This window comes from Pelodiscus sinensis, chromosome 5 (assembly GCF_052426305.1).
Source record: "Pelodiscus sinensis isolate ZL-2025 chromosome 5, ASM5242630v1, whole genome shotgun sequence".
Classification (NCBI taxonomy): domain Eukaryota; kingdom Metazoa; phylum Chordata; order Testudines; family Trionychidae; genus Pelodiscus; species Pelodiscus sinensis.
The window spans coordinates 61843923-61862191 of NC_143056.1; the positions used below are offsets into that span (position 1 = coordinate 61843923).

At 48.9% G+C, this 18269-nt stretch overlaps 1 protein-coding gene across 2 annotated transcripts in view; it reads right to left on the reverse strand.

Annotated features, from left to right (window-relative positions):
- Positions 1-18269, reverse strand: part of CCDC9B (coiled-coil domain containing 9B) — a 112246-nt gene that overhangs the window by 37441 nt on the left and 56536 nt on the right. For both annotated transcript variants that reach the window (XM_014576325.3, XM_075927087.2), the window contains exons 6-9: positions 16330-16392; positions 5296-5480; positions 3077-3138; positions 1647-1700 (exon numbers count right to left, since the gene is read on the reverse strand). In XM_014576325.3, the coding sequence (XP_014431811.3) occupies positions 1647-1700; positions 3077-3138; positions 5296-5480; positions 16330-16392 (364 nt within the window). The remainder of the gene's footprint in view (positions 1-1646; positions 1701-3076; positions 3139-5295; positions 5481-16329; positions 16393-18269) is intronic.

The following is an 18269-nucleotide window of genomic DNA, read 5'->3' on the forward strand; positions in this document are numbered from 1 at the left end:
TACTTTAATGCAAGAACTCTTGCGTTAAAGAGAATTTGCACAAGATCATGCCAATGTAGACACAGCCCCTCTGACTGCATATCCATCCCTCATCTCTCCCTCGCTGCTGCAATGCTCCCAACATGCTCTTTAACCACCACTGCCATTGCACCAGAACCAATAAACTCCCAGATTCCTCACTCCTGCACTACTGTTCCTTAGCATGCTCCTTTGCTATGCCTATGGGGTTGGTCCCCACCGAAAGAGAAGCCTTTCTGGGAAACCATGATCTTTGTTTTAGTCCAGTGTCACTTGGCTACCACACTGCCCCCGGATCCTTGTGCAAGTCTCAGTCGACTAGTCGATAGGCACTTCCACATTCCTCCTTTGAAATGTACAAGAGCCCCTTGTACATTTGCTTATCAGATAGTCTTTTGATTAGTTGACTAGTCGATACTACTCCCTTCCCCCCACCCTTGCTGCCTCTATGAGATAGGGGCAGCAAAGGGAGGGGGTGGGGGAAAAGGGGTACTTCAAAGTACAGCTGATCCTAGGTTTTGGAGAAGTGCTGCGGGGAGCCTGGGGTCTGCTGGGAGTCCCCAGAAGACCCCGGGCTCCACGGTAGCTGCCCCTTTGAAACACTAAAGATAAGCTGTATAGTGGGCTGTCCCTTTAAAATGCTGCCTCTGTGCAATTCAAAGGGGCAGCCGCGGAGCCCAGGGTCAGCTGGGGAAATGCCACAGGGAGCCTGGGATCAGCTGGGGAGTCCCCAGCTGACCGCGGGCTCCTGGCTGCCCCTTTGAATTGTGCAGAGGTGGCGTTTTAAAGGGGCAGCCCACTGCACAGCTGATCCATGGATCAGCTGTGCAGCAGCTGCCTTGGGGTTTCAAAGTGGTAGCGCCACTGCTATCTAAAGGCAGCAAGGCGGGGGGGGGGGGGGAAGTGGTATCGACTAGTCAACTAGTCAAAAGACTATCTGATAAGCAAATGCTTATCGGATAGTTGACTAGTCTTTAACATCCATGCCTCCTACATGCTGCTGAAAAACTGATCGGGACAGGTGGGAGGTGGAGCTTACTGCCAGGGCTACTGGCAGCTAGGAGGCACCAGGGGAGGGGAGGAGCTACGGTAGGAGCTGAGCACTCCATATTTTTTTCTGTGGCTGCTCCAGCTCTGGAGCATCCATAGAGGTGGTGCCTAGGAGTCCCATTATACAGAGGAGTTAGGAACGTGGCTAATGGAGTCAAATACTAGGAAAATGCAACCTGAAGCATGTCAGCTTGATCAAACGGTCCATCAGTGATCATTGAGGGAGCACCAATCACAGCACGCCATTCCTTCAGCCACCCACTGGCAAAGCTGTCAGTGGTACCAGCACCCACCTGGCATAGCCCACAACTCATGAGCTCGAGCAATCTGCTAGCCTTGGCCTCCCAAGCAGCTTGGATTACAGGTTCGTGCCACCACTTTGCCCCTGAAGTACATATGGACCATGTAGGTCTCATGATAGCCAGTATGTCTAATTTTGAGACATTATTCCAGCCCCAAGTCCCATATGTATAGAACTCCTTCACTGGTCAGTGTATGTGAAACCCCAATCACTGCATGGTGTAAAGAAAGTGAGAGCCCAGTAGTTCAATTTAAGACCAATGATAGGCTCTACTCACCTCTCCCTTCAGAAGGAAAGGACCTGTGCTGGAATTTCCTGGCATTTCTTCCCCCTGAAAGGACACAGCATGTACAAAAAGGCAGAAGGGTTACATAATGAAAGCCCAACAGCAAGCATCAGCTTGTGTGTGTGTTCTAGCAGCAAAGCTTCACTCCCTCGCTCTCCTGAGGACAGGAACTGGAGTGGATTTATTCTAATTAAGACTCTGTCATGTGCCCTTGGGAACACAGATGATAAGCTGCAATATGACTCCTTGTGAAACCAGTGCTTGGGAAAGGAGCCAGTTCTAAGCTTCTATATACAGTAACTTCTGATAATCCAGCACCTTTAGGAGCCAGGGGGTGCCAGATTATCAGATATGCCAGAGTACCAGAAGGGGGGCTATGAGGGATCTGGGGTGGGGGTGGGGGTCGGCGGGGAACTGCACAGCGTGGGGGAGGGCGGCGCTGCGGGACCAACCCGGCGGCACCCCAGCTGCTCTGCCCCCGACTTCCCCAAGTCCGCCACTGCTGAAACTGATCAGCGGCGGACTTGGGGAAGCCAGGGGCAGAGCAGCTCCAACTGTCTGGCTTGCCGGAGCACTTCCGGGTTCCAGTTGGTGCCGGATTATCAGGAGTGCCGGACCACTGGATGCCGGACAATTGGAATTTTACTGTATACTGTTATATCATAAAGAACAGAGAGTTCAGGGCCTAGGTTCTCAAGTGCATTTCAGTGCTCAACTCCCACTGAGCTTTGGAGCCCAAGTTTCTGAGCTAGTCACAGCTGTGCTCTGGGGAACAAGGAGTAGTGACACTATCCACAGATGCACTGAGCACTCTGCAAAGCAGGGAGTGCTGAAGCTTATGTACTGATTTCAGAGTCACTTCTGTACAGGCCTAAGGGAAAGCAAAGCCTCCAAGGGCTGGCTCTTTCACACCTTGACATGGACCTGTGAGCCACATGTTCATGGCTAACAAATGTCAAAACAGGACGTCTACGTCTACACTGGCATGATTTTCCAGAAATGCTTTTAACAGAAAAGTTTTCCGTTAAAAGCATTTTCGGAAAAGCGCGTCTAGATTGGCAGGACGCTTTTCCGGAAAAGCACTTTTTCCAGAAAAGCGTCCATGGCCAATCTAGACGTGCTTTTCCACAAAAAAGCCCTGATCGTCCTTTTCGCTATCGGGGCTTTTTTGCGGAAAACACTACTGTGCTGTCTACACTGGCCCTTTTCGGGAACAGTTTTCCAGAGAAAGACTTTTGTCCGAACGGGAGCAGCATAGTTTTTCCGGAAAAGCACTGATGATTTTACATTAGATCGTCAGTGCTTTTCCGGAAATTCAAGCGGACAGTGTAGACAGCTGGCAAGTTTTTCCGGAAAAGCGGCTGATTTTCCGGAATAACTTGCCAGTGTAGACACAGCCGATGAGTGTGTCCCTTTCTTACCTTTCTTACTGATGAGATTATCCAAGACTGGCTCCCCACCCTTAGTAAAATCCTCCTCAAACCTGCAGGTGAAAACAGGGCATTGTCAGACACAAAACCACTCACTTCACTAAACAACATCAATCCATCAGACCTAGGTAGGTCTACATTCAAAACTGAAGTCAACCCAACTTGCTCAGAGGTATGAAAACTCCACACCTGAGTGACAAGTTAAGCCACGCTCACCCCCAATTCTGTTGTTGATCTAGCAAAGCTGTCAGGAAGGTGGATTAACTCTGTGGAGAGACTTTAAAATCAAGCACATACACACACACACATGCCTATCATTGTAGTGAGTGGCTACACTGATGTGCTGAAACACTACAGCAGCTCAGCTGCAAATGTAAACTAGCTCTAAGAGAAGCCACATCCATGAGTCATATATACTTCCACCAGAAAGGAGCTCTCCTACAGCCTTTATATCATAACAGACAATCTTGTGTTCTGCATATGCCACATGTATTACAGGGAAACTATTTTACGAATGTTTTGGAGATTTCAAGACATTTTTAAATGGGAGTATCTTGTGTGTATCTTCACCTTTAAACTCAGCTGCCCTTGCAACTATGAGGCCAACTATGCAAGGTGCCACGCAAATTGCTTAACATGACCTGAAATAGCTTTTCTCTAGGAACACAGGATTTGTCAAACTAGATCAGAGCAGTAGACCATCTAGTTCAATAATCTGTCTCTGACAATACATTTAAAAGGTCACAAATCTTATGGGCTCCTCCTGATGGTGCCTCCAGTTGGGAAGCTGGGAGTCTCCCTTTTCCATTATTATAAAGCACCCAGTTCAATCCCCTTACAGCTGACTATTAAACCTGTTATATCTTTATGTATAGAAAATCTATTATTGACCTGTCTGAATATTAATTGTGCCACAGGCCAGGGTAATTTTGGGAGTGAAAGTTCCACATTTGGGGGGCAGATAAAGGAAACAAAGCTATGGCAGCTTGCGGGGGTTGTTTTTAATTGTTTCATTTTTAAGATCTCCATCTTACATAGGCAAGTATTGCACAAAGACTCCAGTCACATGACAATGTCACAAGACAACACAAATAATACAGTCACTGAAATCTTAACAGTCAAAAGAGCCCTTCTCCCTCCAAGGGTTAAAAGGAAACAAATATGCTGCTAACCAACTCTTTATTCCTGGAAGACAAACTTTTTTTTAAGAGGAAGATTATTAGAATCTATGCAGTGATTGGGAGTGTCCCAGGGAGTAAATCCCAGGGAGATAGATCAGAGTATGGGTGGAATCAGCTGTGGGTAAACCCATCAATGGAGGCAGAGAGAATGGGCTGTGATATGACCCTCTCTGTCTCCCTGTAGAACAATGGTGGGCAGGCTGCAAGCTACATATGATCCATTGGAGTTCTTTGTGTGGCCCACATGCAGGGCTGCCAGATTCTGCTGGTTTCCATCCACAGTTTTTTTTCCTACCAGGATAACTAAAATGACACACCCATAAAACAAAGACATGTGAAGTGAGGTGCATGCTGATTGCTCACAGCACTCTGAGAGCCATGTACTCCCTCTGCAGCCAAACAAAGCGCTGCTACTGTTCAAGTGGCACATCCCCCCAAGTTCTAGGTATGCAAGAGCAGTTAGCAAAGCTATCTTAATCTGGGAGACAGTTTGGTCTTGCATCCCACTGAGATGAAGGAGGATCACTCACACAGCCACTCACTAGCCTAGGTTGCCCATCCTTGCTGTATAGCCCATGGTGATAAGCCCTAGGTACAGGCAGTCCCCGGGTTACGTACAAGATAGGGACTGTAGGTTTGTTCTTAAGTTGAATTTGTATGTAAGTCGGAACTGGTACATATTGTAGGGGAAACTCGAGCCAAACATTTCTCCAGAGCTCAGTTTTATTCTCCCACACCTCACTTCCCTCAGTCCTTTATTCTCAAGCTGAGGTGTCTGCTGAGAAAAGCCGCTCCGCGTCTCCCTGGTCTGCTGGGGGAAGCAGCTAGTGCGGGGTTGCCTCACCCCGTTTGTAAGTAGGGATCCAATGTAAGTTGGATCCATGTAACCCGGGGACTGCCTGTATTTAATGGCTTACAGTTTACCAGTTCACAATGTCCCATCAGAATACAGACCTACTGACAGACCCTATCGTTGGCTGTACTAGGGCCTATAGCATTCTAGGCCCCTCAGTAGTGCAGATTACCTACATGTGCTCTGACTTTTCTACATCCCAAGCCCGTCGCCATTCGCCCTTTGCATTCTTGTGGCGTGCTAGCCTCTCCAGGTCAATCTGATCTCGTTCTTTCTTCCATCGCACATATTCTGAGCGTTCCCTTCCGGTCATAGTGAAACCCAGGTCTCCTGAGCTCTTCTGGAGAGGTTTCCCTCCCTCCTATTGGAAACAAATGAGCAGCTTATCAATTCAATACCATCAACCAGAAACTGCCCAATAAGGTTTCTGCACTAGGCTGGTGGGAATTCTACAGTTGGACCTCCCTCGTCTGGCACACATGTGACATGATCGGTCCCAGAAGAGAGATTTCGCTGGATCTAAGAAGATCATTTCTGCCCCCCTCTCCCAGCCACCGGCCTCCCCCAGCCATAGCCTCGCTGCCTGCCTCCCAGCTGGCTTCCCCCTGCCGCCGGCCCCTCAGCACAGGGCTCCCAGACCCACCTGGCAGCCCCATCACTGCAAGCACAGCCCTGCTGATGGGCTCCCAGTCCTGTGGGACAGCCCCCTGCTGGAGTTCAGGTGCCAGCACCACTTGAGCTTCAGTCTCTTTGGGCAGGCTTGCTACCTCCCAGCCTCACTGAGTAACTCTGCCAGGCGGCAGTGGGGTTGCCAGGCTCTTTGCTGCGCCACTCGGCAGCTCCATTCCTGGATTCCTGGCCCTGCTGCCAGGCAGCCCTGCAGTCGGGCACCTGGCCCCGCAGGGCAGCCCTGCTGCCTCTCAGTCCCACCATACAGCCGTGCTGCTGCTGTGTGTCTGTCTGTGTGAGTGTGCATGCAAATGGCCAGTGTAACTGATTTCCATGTTTTATTTACCTAATGTCTCTATTGGGTCCTAGTAATTAAATACATAAATTACACAGCCGTCATTCACGTGCTATGTCTCTGCCACTGCATGCTTAATAGGTTGAAAAAACACACCCTTGTTGTTATTCCTGAAAAAAACACTCATCCAAAGCAGCCCTGTGCTGTCTAGTGGCCCTGGCTAGTCTTAGTAGTACTTGAAACAGAGTTCTCCAATGTTTTTTCTGTAGAGAATAATTTCTGAATAGCTAAATTCTTATGTGAATTCAGAAGATCGAGGTTTAAGAACCCCAGAAGACCTTGGAACTCTTTCCTGGCCCAAGTGAATAGGCATAAACTTCTTTCTCCCCACCAATCCTTTCACCCTCCAACAATAGGGAGTAGGGAATAGAGTCACTTTGCAACCATTCTTCAGGGCTCTGTAGCTCAAGATGGACTGATTGATGCAGACACTTCATTCAGAGTACACTATAATGAGCATCACATGGGTAAGTCAAAACAATGTCCTTTGAATAGAGGATTGTTCACTTTCACCACTTGAGTTCTCCATATTTTTTGCTCTCTCTCATGTTGTAGCAGTTGAGTGCTGCTGCTGTTCAAGTATTTAAAATCTTAATTAAGGGTGTGTCTAGACCAGTGTTTCCCAATTTAATTTGGCCGAGGAACCCTTTTCAGCTTTTCAGAATTTCAAGGAACCCCTAGGTTTGTCAAGCAAAAAAAAAAAAAAAGCACAAAAATCACATTCCTTCCCCAAGACCCCCACCTCCCTTCCTTGAGGCATCATCTGCTCTGTTCCCCTCCTCTCCATCACTTGCTATCCCCAATCCTTATACACTCTTACTAGGTTGAGACAGGAGGTGAGGGGTGGGAATGAGGGATTTGGATGTGGGAAGGGGTGAGAAGTACAAGCTCTGGGAGGGAATTTGGATGCCAGAGAAGGGGATGTTGGCTCGGAGAGGGGACTCCAGGCTCAGGAGTGTTGGGTTCAGGTGGAAGGTTGGGGTGCTGAGCAAGCCATGGGCTTGTGGATGTGAGGGTGCTGGAGTTTGGGCTGGATATGAGAGGCACTCAGGGCAATAAGGTTGTGAGTATGACTGGCTCAGGACACAGATTTGCCATGTGTGGATGGTGCAGGAGTGTTGCAGCAGAAGACGGAGGATGGGGGGATGCAGGAGTTTGGGGATGTAAGAGGCCCAGGACAGGGGGTTCCAGTGTACGATAGGCTCAGATTTGGGGTCAGGTGGTGCAGGAGTGTTATGATGCTGCAGTGAGATGGGGGTTTGGCCCCAATTGGGGGCTTGTTGGCCAGACTTCATTTTTAACTAAAATATTATGTCAAACTCAAAAAGTTTTAGCATTGTCTTTATGAGAGGGGTGAGGAACCTGTTTTGAGTCAAGGGTCACTGACCCACAGAAAAGTCTGTTGGGGCCACACAAGTGAGATGCAAAAAAACCCCAACAACCTTCCAAAGACCCTCAAGCCTCACTAATGTGGTCCCAAATGTGCTGGTGGGAGCAGGGGACAGAGTTCTCATGTATGAAATCAGGGCTTCTTGCGCAAGAACTATGATGCTCCCTGTGACGGGCCGGCCCCTGACCAGGGGCGAGGGGAGCGGAGCCCCCGCCGGCCGTCACTCTCCCGGGGGCGGGGCGAGCGGAGTCCTCACCGGCGGGGTCCTGCCGGCCGGCCCCAGACCCCCCAGCAATCCCGCAACTCCAGCCGCCGGGGGCAGCAGGCGGGGCGCTTCCCCCGCGCTTGCACCGGCAGCTGACGGGCGGCTCACCCCCCGCCGGCCCACGCAGGGAAGGCGGGGCTGGGGCGCACGGCCACTGGCGAGGGCTGCCAGCGGGGACGTGCCCGGAAGGGGCGGGGCCCCGGGCGGCGGCCGGCGCGGCGGGCCAGTTTAAAAGTGCCTGCCGCCGGAGAAGCGGGGCGCAGGCTCCTTGCGGCGGCGGAGGAGCAGCCCCCGACGCAGCACGGAGCGAGGGCGCCACACAGCCCGGCTGCCGGCCTGGCGCTGGTCCCGGGGCCTCCGGGACAGCCACTGCCCCTGGCGAGCACTCAGCCCCTCGCCAGACGGCAGGAGGACCCCGCCACGCCGAGTCAGGAGGGACCGGGACCGGGACGGCCAGGAGCGCGCCAGGGCCGGAGAGCTCACCCCCGAGACTCCACCGGAACGTGGGACGCCACAGACCGCCGAGGCGAGGTAGGCACCAGGGCGACGGGGATCGGCAGGCAGACCCAACGGGAGGGAGGAAGGAGCCCGGGGCAGGGCACTTCTGGCGGCCGTGGGTGGACGAGCCACAGGGGGGAGAATCCTCACCCCCCTCGTCCACCATGCCGGGGCGCTAGTGGCCCCGGCGCTCAGGGCCCCGGGCTGGGACCCGGAGAGAGGGCGGGACCGGGTCCCCCTCCCTCCACACGGGGAGCGTCCAGCACCTGACAGCCACATTAACTGACAGGGACCAAACTAGAACCCCGGACTGGGGAGGAAGACCTAAGGCTAGGGGCTTCGGCCCCATCCCGCTCGGCGGGTACTCGCGGCCCGGGGTTCGCTGACCCCCCCTTCTGGCTGGGAGGGGGTGATCGCACCCCAGGGGCCTGGACTCCACATCGGCGGCCCAGGGACAACACAGGACAAAAAGGAGGACCAAAAGGACCGGGAGGGGGTGATCGCACCCCGAAAACCTCACACTCCCGCTCAGGAATAAACTATGATGTAACTGTTCTTGCGCAAGAGGGCAATGTAGACAGGCAACATGAATTTCTTGCGCAAGAAAGCCCTATGGTTAAAATGGCCATCGGCACTTTCTCGGGCAAGAGAGCGTCCACACTGCCATAGATGCTCTTGTGCAAAAGCACAGTTCGCACATGGCAGTGTGGATGTATTCTTGCGCAAGAAACCGCCAGTGTAGACATAGCCTAAGAGTTTTCTCGCATGAGCAAAATGAATTTTGTGTTGTGCACCAGTACTGAGTTCATGTGGCTAGTTTGGATGTACCACTGTGGCACCCAAGTTATTAATAAATATTTTTAAACCTTTACCTTTTCTCTCTGCTGCCATGTCTCCACCCCTTGTTCCATCAGCTCCCCTAGTGCCTGATGCCTCCCAACTCCTCACCCTCCTCTGCTGTCCTGACTCCTGCCCTTCTCACAGCCCTCAGCTCTCCTGCAACCTGCCCTCCCTCCACCAGCCCTTCTCTTCTCCCTGTGCCCACTCCTCCAGTAGCCCCATTCTGATCATGTGAGCTACCCCTCCTCATCCCCTCTCCTAACACCTCCCTCTACACACCTGCCCTGCCTCTCTCCTCTGGTGCTGGTCCCTTCCCTGCAGGTGTCTGCCCTTCTGCTTCACCCCCAGAATTCCCTGGCACTTGCACCTTCTCTTACACCTGCACCCTCCTGTTGCCTCCCCCTTCCCTCACTGCCCCTACCTCCTTTGCCCTCTTTTTCCCTGATGCCCACCCCCTCACCACCCTCTGCCCCCATTCCCCTCATGCCCCTGTGCCCTCACACATGACTTGCTCCATCCCAGCCTCCTTCATGCCCACCCCTTCTTTCAAGCCTTCTCCCAGCACCTCCTGTCCCCTCTCTAGCCCCCAATGCCTTTACCCTCTCCCCTCCCAGCATCTCTCTGTCCCCCTCCCACTGACACCTCCCCTCCTGCCTTTTTCCTCATTGTCTGCACTTGGCCCCCTGGCATTTGTCTCTCCTCTACCCTGTCCTTTTGGTGCCTTCCTCTCCCCTCCCTCTCCGCAAAAGCCCCTTCCTTTCCCAGCCCTTCCCCTTCCCCTACCTTCTGCCTTCCACTTTGTGGGACCAGAGTCTGCACTCCGTCCCCAGACTCCAAACCTGCAACTCAGCCATATGGTGCAACGCAGCATCCAGCAGTTTTAAAATCCCGGGCCGTGACATTACGTCACACCCGGGCATCTCCCCGCCTACCGGTTTGAGCACGCTGTGCAGGGCAGCAGCAGCCAACAAGGAGAAGCTCAGTGAAGGTTGCACACGGCGGGGACGGGGACGGGCACGGGGACAGGGGAGAGATGCTCTGGGACCGGGGTGGGAGGACGCGTGGGGGGGCCGGGGCCCGCTCCAGTTCCAAATATTGGTGGAGCATGGGCACCATGAGCCCATACAACTCGCTGCCCATGCAGCTGCTGGCTAGCCGGCTCTCTCTCTTTCAGAGGGGGTGGGGGAGTGCCAGCTCCTCGTGGAACCCCTAGATTTGCTTCGCGGAACCCCAGGGTTCCCCGGAGCACCAATTGGGAAACACTGGTCTAGACTATAGAGCTTTTTCGAAAAAAGTGGCCTTTTTACGAAAAAACTTCCCCTGTGTCTAGACTGCTGCCACATTCTTTCTAAAGTAAATCAAAAGAACGCCACAGTTTTACGAGGAATAACGCCTTTTCTTGAAAGTGCTCTTTCGAAAAAAGGCACTATGTAATGCAAACTGTGTTTAATTGAAAGAGAGCATCCAGACTGCCTGGGTGCTCTCTTTCGAAAAAACGGCCTGCTTTTTTGAAAGTACTGATTGTAGTCTTGACGCTCTTTTTCGAAAGAGACTTGCAGTCTAGACGTAGCCAAAGAGACAGTGGAAAACAAAGCTGAGTGTATTACAGGGAGATGCATGTAACATAGTGACTGTTAAATACACACTACTGCTGAAATTGGTTCCTTATTTCAAGTTCCTTATTTGTGGTACCAGCTCCTTACTCATAGCTCCCTGTTCCTTGTTCAGAGGCCAAAATTGTTTTATAAAATTATTTTTTTTAAATTAATAAAAATTGAATCTTACAATAAGTGAATATGGTAAAAATTAAATGGCTAGTTCCTCAATTACTTATTAACTAACTAATCAAAGGAGGGGCTGGAATTTGAGTGCCTATAAATGATGAACTAAGCCTCAGTCCCCCTGACAGACATCTCCCTGCAAGCATCAGGCTGCTCTGAAGGACTTGGTCATGCCACTTTGTAGGGATAACATATTAATGTATTGAAAATGATTCCTCCAAATGGAAGTGACTCCCCATAATTTGTTCCCCACAACTTAAAGTATTTAGATTTATTATTAATTCTTCTTACTTATTATTATTTGTTAAGATTGTTAAATGTTTAGATTTATTATTATTATTGCCCCCTTTAGAAAATAATGTATTAGGTAATATAACTTAGAACTGTTAAAAATATAATCCTATGTAACCAGAAACAGCCCCCCCCCTCTGTGCTCCAGGGCATACTCAAGCTTGTGCAAGGGGCTGCTTGAAATTGACATTGCAGAGATACATTGTAACAATGCATTGTCAAGCCATTAACTCTGCTATGGGAGCCAAGCCCTGTAATTGACTAAGGCCATTGTTACTTAATTGAGGCCTGTTCTCTTTAAAACATTGTAACTTTATTCAGCACTCAGAGAATGTTTTAAGCAATACCACCCAGAAACTTTCTGTAACTACAACTCTGATATATGTAAAGTTATTATTACCAGAAACTTTTTGTAACTACAACACTGATATATGTAAAGTTATTATTATACAAAAACATTGTATGGGAAACATTAAGGAATGTATGTAAGAGAGAGAGAGTGCTTGGATGATGAGTGAATGGTTCTAAGAGGTGCCAGCCTGACAATACAGCAACAAAGGGCTGAAGAAGGCGTCAGGTGCCAGTGCAACCAAAAGGTGTCAAGTGGAGAAACTGGAGGTCCACCCGATGAGATCACTGATGAGCACCTGGCAGCCACCCTGGAGACATCAGCATGATGCAGCAATTTCCATAGACTGGCATAGGAAGAAATTCCTATAAGAACTGGACTAAAAAACAATGGAATCAGAGTCCAAGGTTCTGCTGCCAGCCCACCAGGAGCTTCAGATGCGCATCTGATCAGGACTTCGCTCCCCACTACCATCACTTGTGTACAGAGTACCTGGCCAGTATCCTGTCACAAGCAACTTCCAGGCTGGTAACTATACACAGAACTTGAATGAATGGATGTATGAATGAATGGTTATATATATATATATATACACAAGTGTATAAGGGTTAAGTAGTGTTAGGAATAAGTAGTTAAACAACGTTGTTTGCTTCTATCTTTTCTTTATTTTTTATTATTATCTTTACAATAAATGTGGCTTTTTGCCTTATCCCCCTCATAAGATCCTGCTTGCTTTTATTTGGTACAACAACTTACTGACCCAAAACTTCGTTTATGAGCAATGTGCTGCCTGTCCCCTGATATGCCCTCACCCCACTTCCATATTATCAATGGGGACTGAATAAAGAACTGGCAGAACGTAATAAAATAAGTCTCGGGTCAGCACAACCACTGAACTGTTCTGCTGCAACTAAGACTTTGGAGTTCCCAACCTGGAGCTTCTTTGCAAAAAATTATGGCCCAGGTCACAGCCCTCTCCCCTCAAGCCTCAGTCATAGATTTCATAGATTCATAGGGTTCCCTCATCCCCAGCACCATCATTTTCTTTTCCAAAAAAATACCCAAAATTAGTTGAGTTAAGGATCCAAGCAATGCCTGGTAAATCTTCTAGTTGTATTATATAGGAATAGGGCAGTATTCCTTTAAGTCATTTGTGAGCACTCTAATTGTGTTCACGATTTTCTGTATTTTAAAAGTGATCACAAACAGCAGCATGCAATAAGTTAGCCCCTGCATATTTTCATGTAGTTAATAAACACTATTATTTAGGAACGCACTGAGCTCAAGCTATGAGTTTATTTGAATGCTTGTTGTGTTATGAGTAAAACAATATATGCTTTTATATCTATAACACAGTTAAACAAATGTTGATAAATGCAACCATTTTCCTCCTCTTAATTCATCTAACAATCCAATATTCCTAAAGACTTCTTCATCTTTACTATTGTATAATTTCTGTGAAAATGTATGGTGGATTTGCAACAGATTGATTTAATATGGTTTTTTATTGATTTGTACATGCATATTCTGTGTTAACTAACAAAATAAAACCTGGGATAATATTTGTATTAGACCAGGAAGGGAGTGACACTGCATCTCTTCATAATGAACTAATGGTCACAGGGGGGTGGATGGCACATGAGGTGACCTGAGATGCATTATGTCATGTACAGTCTGTCAAAACCCTCCTCTGTACATAATCTTTATGTACAATATGGAGATGGAACAGCCTAACAGTTGGCAGCATAGTATACAAGAACAAAGCTTTGGATCAGCACGAGTATCTTCACAACAGTCTGTGGGTTGCAAGGATGTGTCATTTGGGGTGACCCTGACTTATTTTGTCATATACAGACATTCAAATTGATAGCTCTCATTTAAATAAGAAATAATTAAATAATCAGTAATTTAATTGTTCATCACATTCAAACACATTAATTAGATAACATTTCTAAAAATGGAGCCTTATGTTGATATATTTGTAATCAATTTGGCCTTTGAATAAGGAAGGGGAACCCATGGTAAAGAACTGGTATCACACCTAAGGAACTGGGAATAAGGAACCAATTTCAGCCTTCCACTAGTGGGGAGAGCCAACTGACCTGGGCCTGCTATCAAGTCGTATAATGAATAGAGTAGCACAAAGCGAGTCCCAGGATGTTAATTTTTGATGAATAATTCACTACTCCACATTTCCCACCTTCAAAGCCCACCCAGTCCCTCCCCACTTCTCCAAAACAGGAATTAATCTGCCTGACATTACACTGCAGATCAAAATAGACTGGAGGAAAAGAAGTGATTGAAAAACCAGTTGCCATGGAGACCCACCTGTGTGGGTGAGGAGACTGGGGGGGGGGGAGGCAACAGCTTATTAATTCTTCACCAAAGGGAGTAAGGGATCTGGGGAGCCAGCCCAGGAGCAGGAGGGGAGAAAAGATACCCTCTATTCTTGGGCAAAGGAATGCCAGGCTGTGATCCTGGAAGGACTGTTCTTAGACTGAGCAGGTGGTTCTGAACACTCTGTAGCCCCTCCCCTAGTTGCTCAATGCACCTTCCAAAGGGCATGACATAGCTGAGGGAGGTCAGTGCTCAGGAAAGCAGGAAGCAGCAGCACTGTGAGCTGTGCAGGCTCTGTGCAACCAAAGCATCTCAGACCCTGAACCCAGACTGATAGTCCTGCCACCTGACACACACAAAGATTAGGCAAGATCTAGGAAATTTTCTATGGGGGACCAAAGATAACACTTGATCCCAGTTGAGCAGAGGTCAAAGGACAGAGCTGTCGACCCTCTGGTCCCTGGATTCCCTAGGAAAGTTGCTGGCAGCTCCAAACCAATGAATGGCAGAGGTCCTGTGGTTGTCAGATGGTGTGTTTCTCACTGAATAGCTGAGCTGTTTATCAGGTAAATAAAGAGGCGATATACCTCTGCTGCCTGCCAAGAGCAAGAGTGAGGAGCTGTTTACCAACAAAAGGCTCTGCTCAGCTTGGATGCAGCTGAGTCTGCTGGACCAAGAGGGAGTCCAATCAGACAATCCTCTGCCACTCTGCGGAGTGCAGCTGGGATTAGTGCTTAGGAGCCCATCTGTGTTCTCCTAATGAATCACCGAGGGGCAGGGGCGATTCAATTTGTGCTCCATTAATTAAGAGTGTCTGTTACCAGGGGAGCCCGTGCTTCCTCCAGGGTTTGTATTAAACAGCTAGCAGGAAGGCACAAACTTTTGTCCTGCTCCTGCTAAAGCAAGGGACTGTGGCTAATGTAGCCTGAACCTTTCAACCCACAAGCAAATGATAGCCACAGAGAAAAGAGCTAATGCAATGGCATTCCTCCGGTGGCTGGCAAGCATTCTGGCAGCATTGGCATGCCAGGTGCCAAGGCTTAGACAGTCTCCTTTGCCTTTTGTTCCCTGCCTCTGGGAAAAGATGATGGACAGGTGAGCCTGCTTAAGGTCCTGCTGTACTTAGACTACCCTCTGCTGGCCCTGCTACTGAACAGCATGGGAATAGGATTCCACCCTTACTGAATTTTCATTTCATACAGTTTGTCTGTGAGAGTGCGTCTACACTGCATCGGTAGCTCTAAGTAAGCTACCCAATTTGAGCTACGCAAATTGTGTAGCTTATTTCAAGTGTATTTTGAAATAAACTGCTATTCCAAAATGTCTCTTAATCCTCATGGAACGAGGTTTACAGGGACATTGGAATAGTGAGCCCATTATTTCAAAAGCTATTTTGAAATAACGGGCTTGTTTAAAAGACACGGAATAGCTATTTCATGATTCCCGAAGCATCCCAAAACAGCGCCAAAGTGTAGACGTACCCTGAGCGTGGTCACTAAGATGAGCCCATGGAGAGGGAGAGCAGGGCCAAGGGCCTCCCAGAATGAAGAGGTGGCAAAAAGACCTTCCAATCCACCAAAAGGAAAATTAGGAAACATTGCTCTGTTTCCAGGTACAACTCTCTTTGGAGGAATCTCAGGTCATGGAGCTCAAATCAAACTGACTGGTGCAGTAAAAATATGTAGTCTGGCTTGTCCCTAAGGAAAAGGACTTCCACATGCATTGTAGATTCTTTACAGAAATCCACCTTATGTCACTCTGGAGCCAATCTCTTTTGGGGAGGCCATCTCAAAGCTGCATGCTTCAGGACCTTTCTGTCAATCCAGGCATTTGTACTTTGCTCACTGTTACCGAGAACTGGGCGCAGCAAAGGGACAAAGGCAAGAGGGACCATTGGTGACTGGACGGAAGATACACTGGGCCCTGCATAGGAAGCCAACAACTGTACTCCAGCACTAATGCTCCCAAACAACCCAGACAGATAAAAGGCATGTCACTTCTTCAGTAGTTCACCTTTTCCACATGATCGTAGCACGGTAAAGGCAGCTCTGGATGATACTCTAGGACTCAATCCTGCATCAACCAGGGAATTGGCCAGGCCAGGTGACTCAGTCCTCCTTTTCCATCTCCAAGATCTATAGTTTCATGAACAACCTAGTCAATTCCTTTAGGATGGAGCTGTTCCATACAATGGGGTGATTCGGTGGTGAAAGAGGAAGTACCATTCTGTACTCACGGCAACCTGAGCAGCCATAATTGCAATGAAGACAGGCTCTACCAAGAATGCTGTCAGGGCTGAGTTCTTGCTAAGCTACCATTAGCTTCAAGGGAAGTTGTAGATGGTCAGTCAGTCTCTCTAACAATCAAGGTCTAAGGGCCACTACATCTCAACCCTCTTTGCATAAACGCCAATCAGCACCGAGGATCCTTCTGACCTTTATGTTGTGCTCACTCTCCGCGTCTGATCGCCTCCTCTCCACTGTTCTCCTTTCATCCCCCTGTATGGATATAGAAGAGACACGATTCACGACTGTACATGGACTCTAGAGTGAGGAATAGTGACAGACCTTGAACATCTGGGCCTAAGCCTGTTTAGGCACCTAACCCTATTTACAGTGTGGTGGAGTCAGGGAACCAGTTGCAATCTGATTAAATTTTGCTATGGTAAAGTTGTCATATACCCATCTCCCTGTACCCAAGCTAAAGCCTCCACACTCCAGCTCTTTAACACACACGTAGGCTACGTCTAGACTGGCATGATTTTCTGGAAATGCTTTTAACGGAAAAGTTTTCCGTTAAAAGCATTTCCGGAAAAGCGCATCTGATTGGCAGGATGCTTTTCCGCAAAAGCACTTTTTGTGGAAAAGCATCCATGGCCAATCTAGACGCACTTTTGCGCAAAAAAGCCCTGATCGCCATTTTCGCGATCGGGGCTTTTTTGCCGAAAACAAATCTCTGCTGTCTACACTGGCCCTTTTGCGCAAAAGTTTTTCGGAAAAAGACTTCTGCCCGAACAGGAGCAGCATAGGATTTCCGCAAAAACACTGACAATCTTACATGAGATCGTCAGTGCTTTTGCAGAAATTCAAGTGGCCAGTGTAGACAGCTGGTAAGCTTTTCCAGAAAAGTGGCTGATTTTCCGGAAAAACTGGCCAGTCTAGACACAGCCATAGGGTATATCTACACAGCAGGGCTAAATTCAAAATAAGCTATGCATCTTGAGCTACGCTAATTGAGTAGTTAAGTCAAAATAGCTTATTTCGAATTTGGGCACATCTACACAGCACTTATTTTGAAATAGAGCACTCTTCCTCCGACTTCTCTTGCTCCTCATACAAGGAGGTTTATAGAAGTCGGAGTAAGAAGCCCGTTATTTAAAATGTATTTAGAAATAATGGGCTTGCTATATAGATGCGCAATACATAACTTTGGAATAACATCCAGCAGTGCTTTTTTTGTGACAGTACACACCAGTACAGCAAACCATCACCTTTTTTGGGAGTACTTGCCACTGTTTTCTGGCACAGCCCCCAACTGGCCCTGGGAGCACTCACGACATTCCAGATGGAAGCCCTCTCGGGCAATTAAAGGGGCCACAACCACATTTCCCAGGCGCTTTTTTTTTTTTTAAATCTGGCAACTCTAGTACTGGCACCTTTTTTATGTCCGTTATTCTGAAATAATGCTGCTATGTAGACATACCCATAGGGACACAATTAGGTCCCATCTATATTACCTAGAATTGTACTGTAATAGGTCCCAGACACAGTGGTGCTGGGACATTTTTTTTACAGTGAATGTGCTGAAAGACAGTGGTTCCCAAACTTTTTAATTTGTGCTCCCCCTTAATCCTGTCTGCACCACCTCTCCTCAGAGTTGGGGCCTGGAATGGGTCATGGCTCTGGGAGGGTGGGGGGAAGCAGACAGGAGTAAAGGGGCTGAGGCAGGGACCACAACTAGGGCTGGGAGCAGACCTATGGCATGGGTCCTGCAGATGGGATCCCCCCGGTGCGGGGCCAGGAGCAAAGCCCTGGGCACATCTACACAGCACTTATTTTGAAATAGAGCACTCTTCCTCTGCAGAGCTGAAGCAGAGCTCCAGGCACAAGGCTGGTAACCAGGACCACCGACAAGGGGGAGCCAAGGGGGCAGTTGCTCTGGGGCCCGGGGATTCTAAAGGGCCTGGAGTTCCTGGCCACTCCTGAAGTCAGTTTAATCGCCACTGGAGCACCGTACTGCATGATTCTGGTGGCTCTGTGAGCTGGAGCTGGAGTATGCCACACTCTGAGCAGTGCTCAGAGCTGCAAGGGTGCTCACGTGGCACTCTCATTGCCTCCGCCCTGCGCCTTCTCTCTGAGGCCCTGACTCTTTTGGG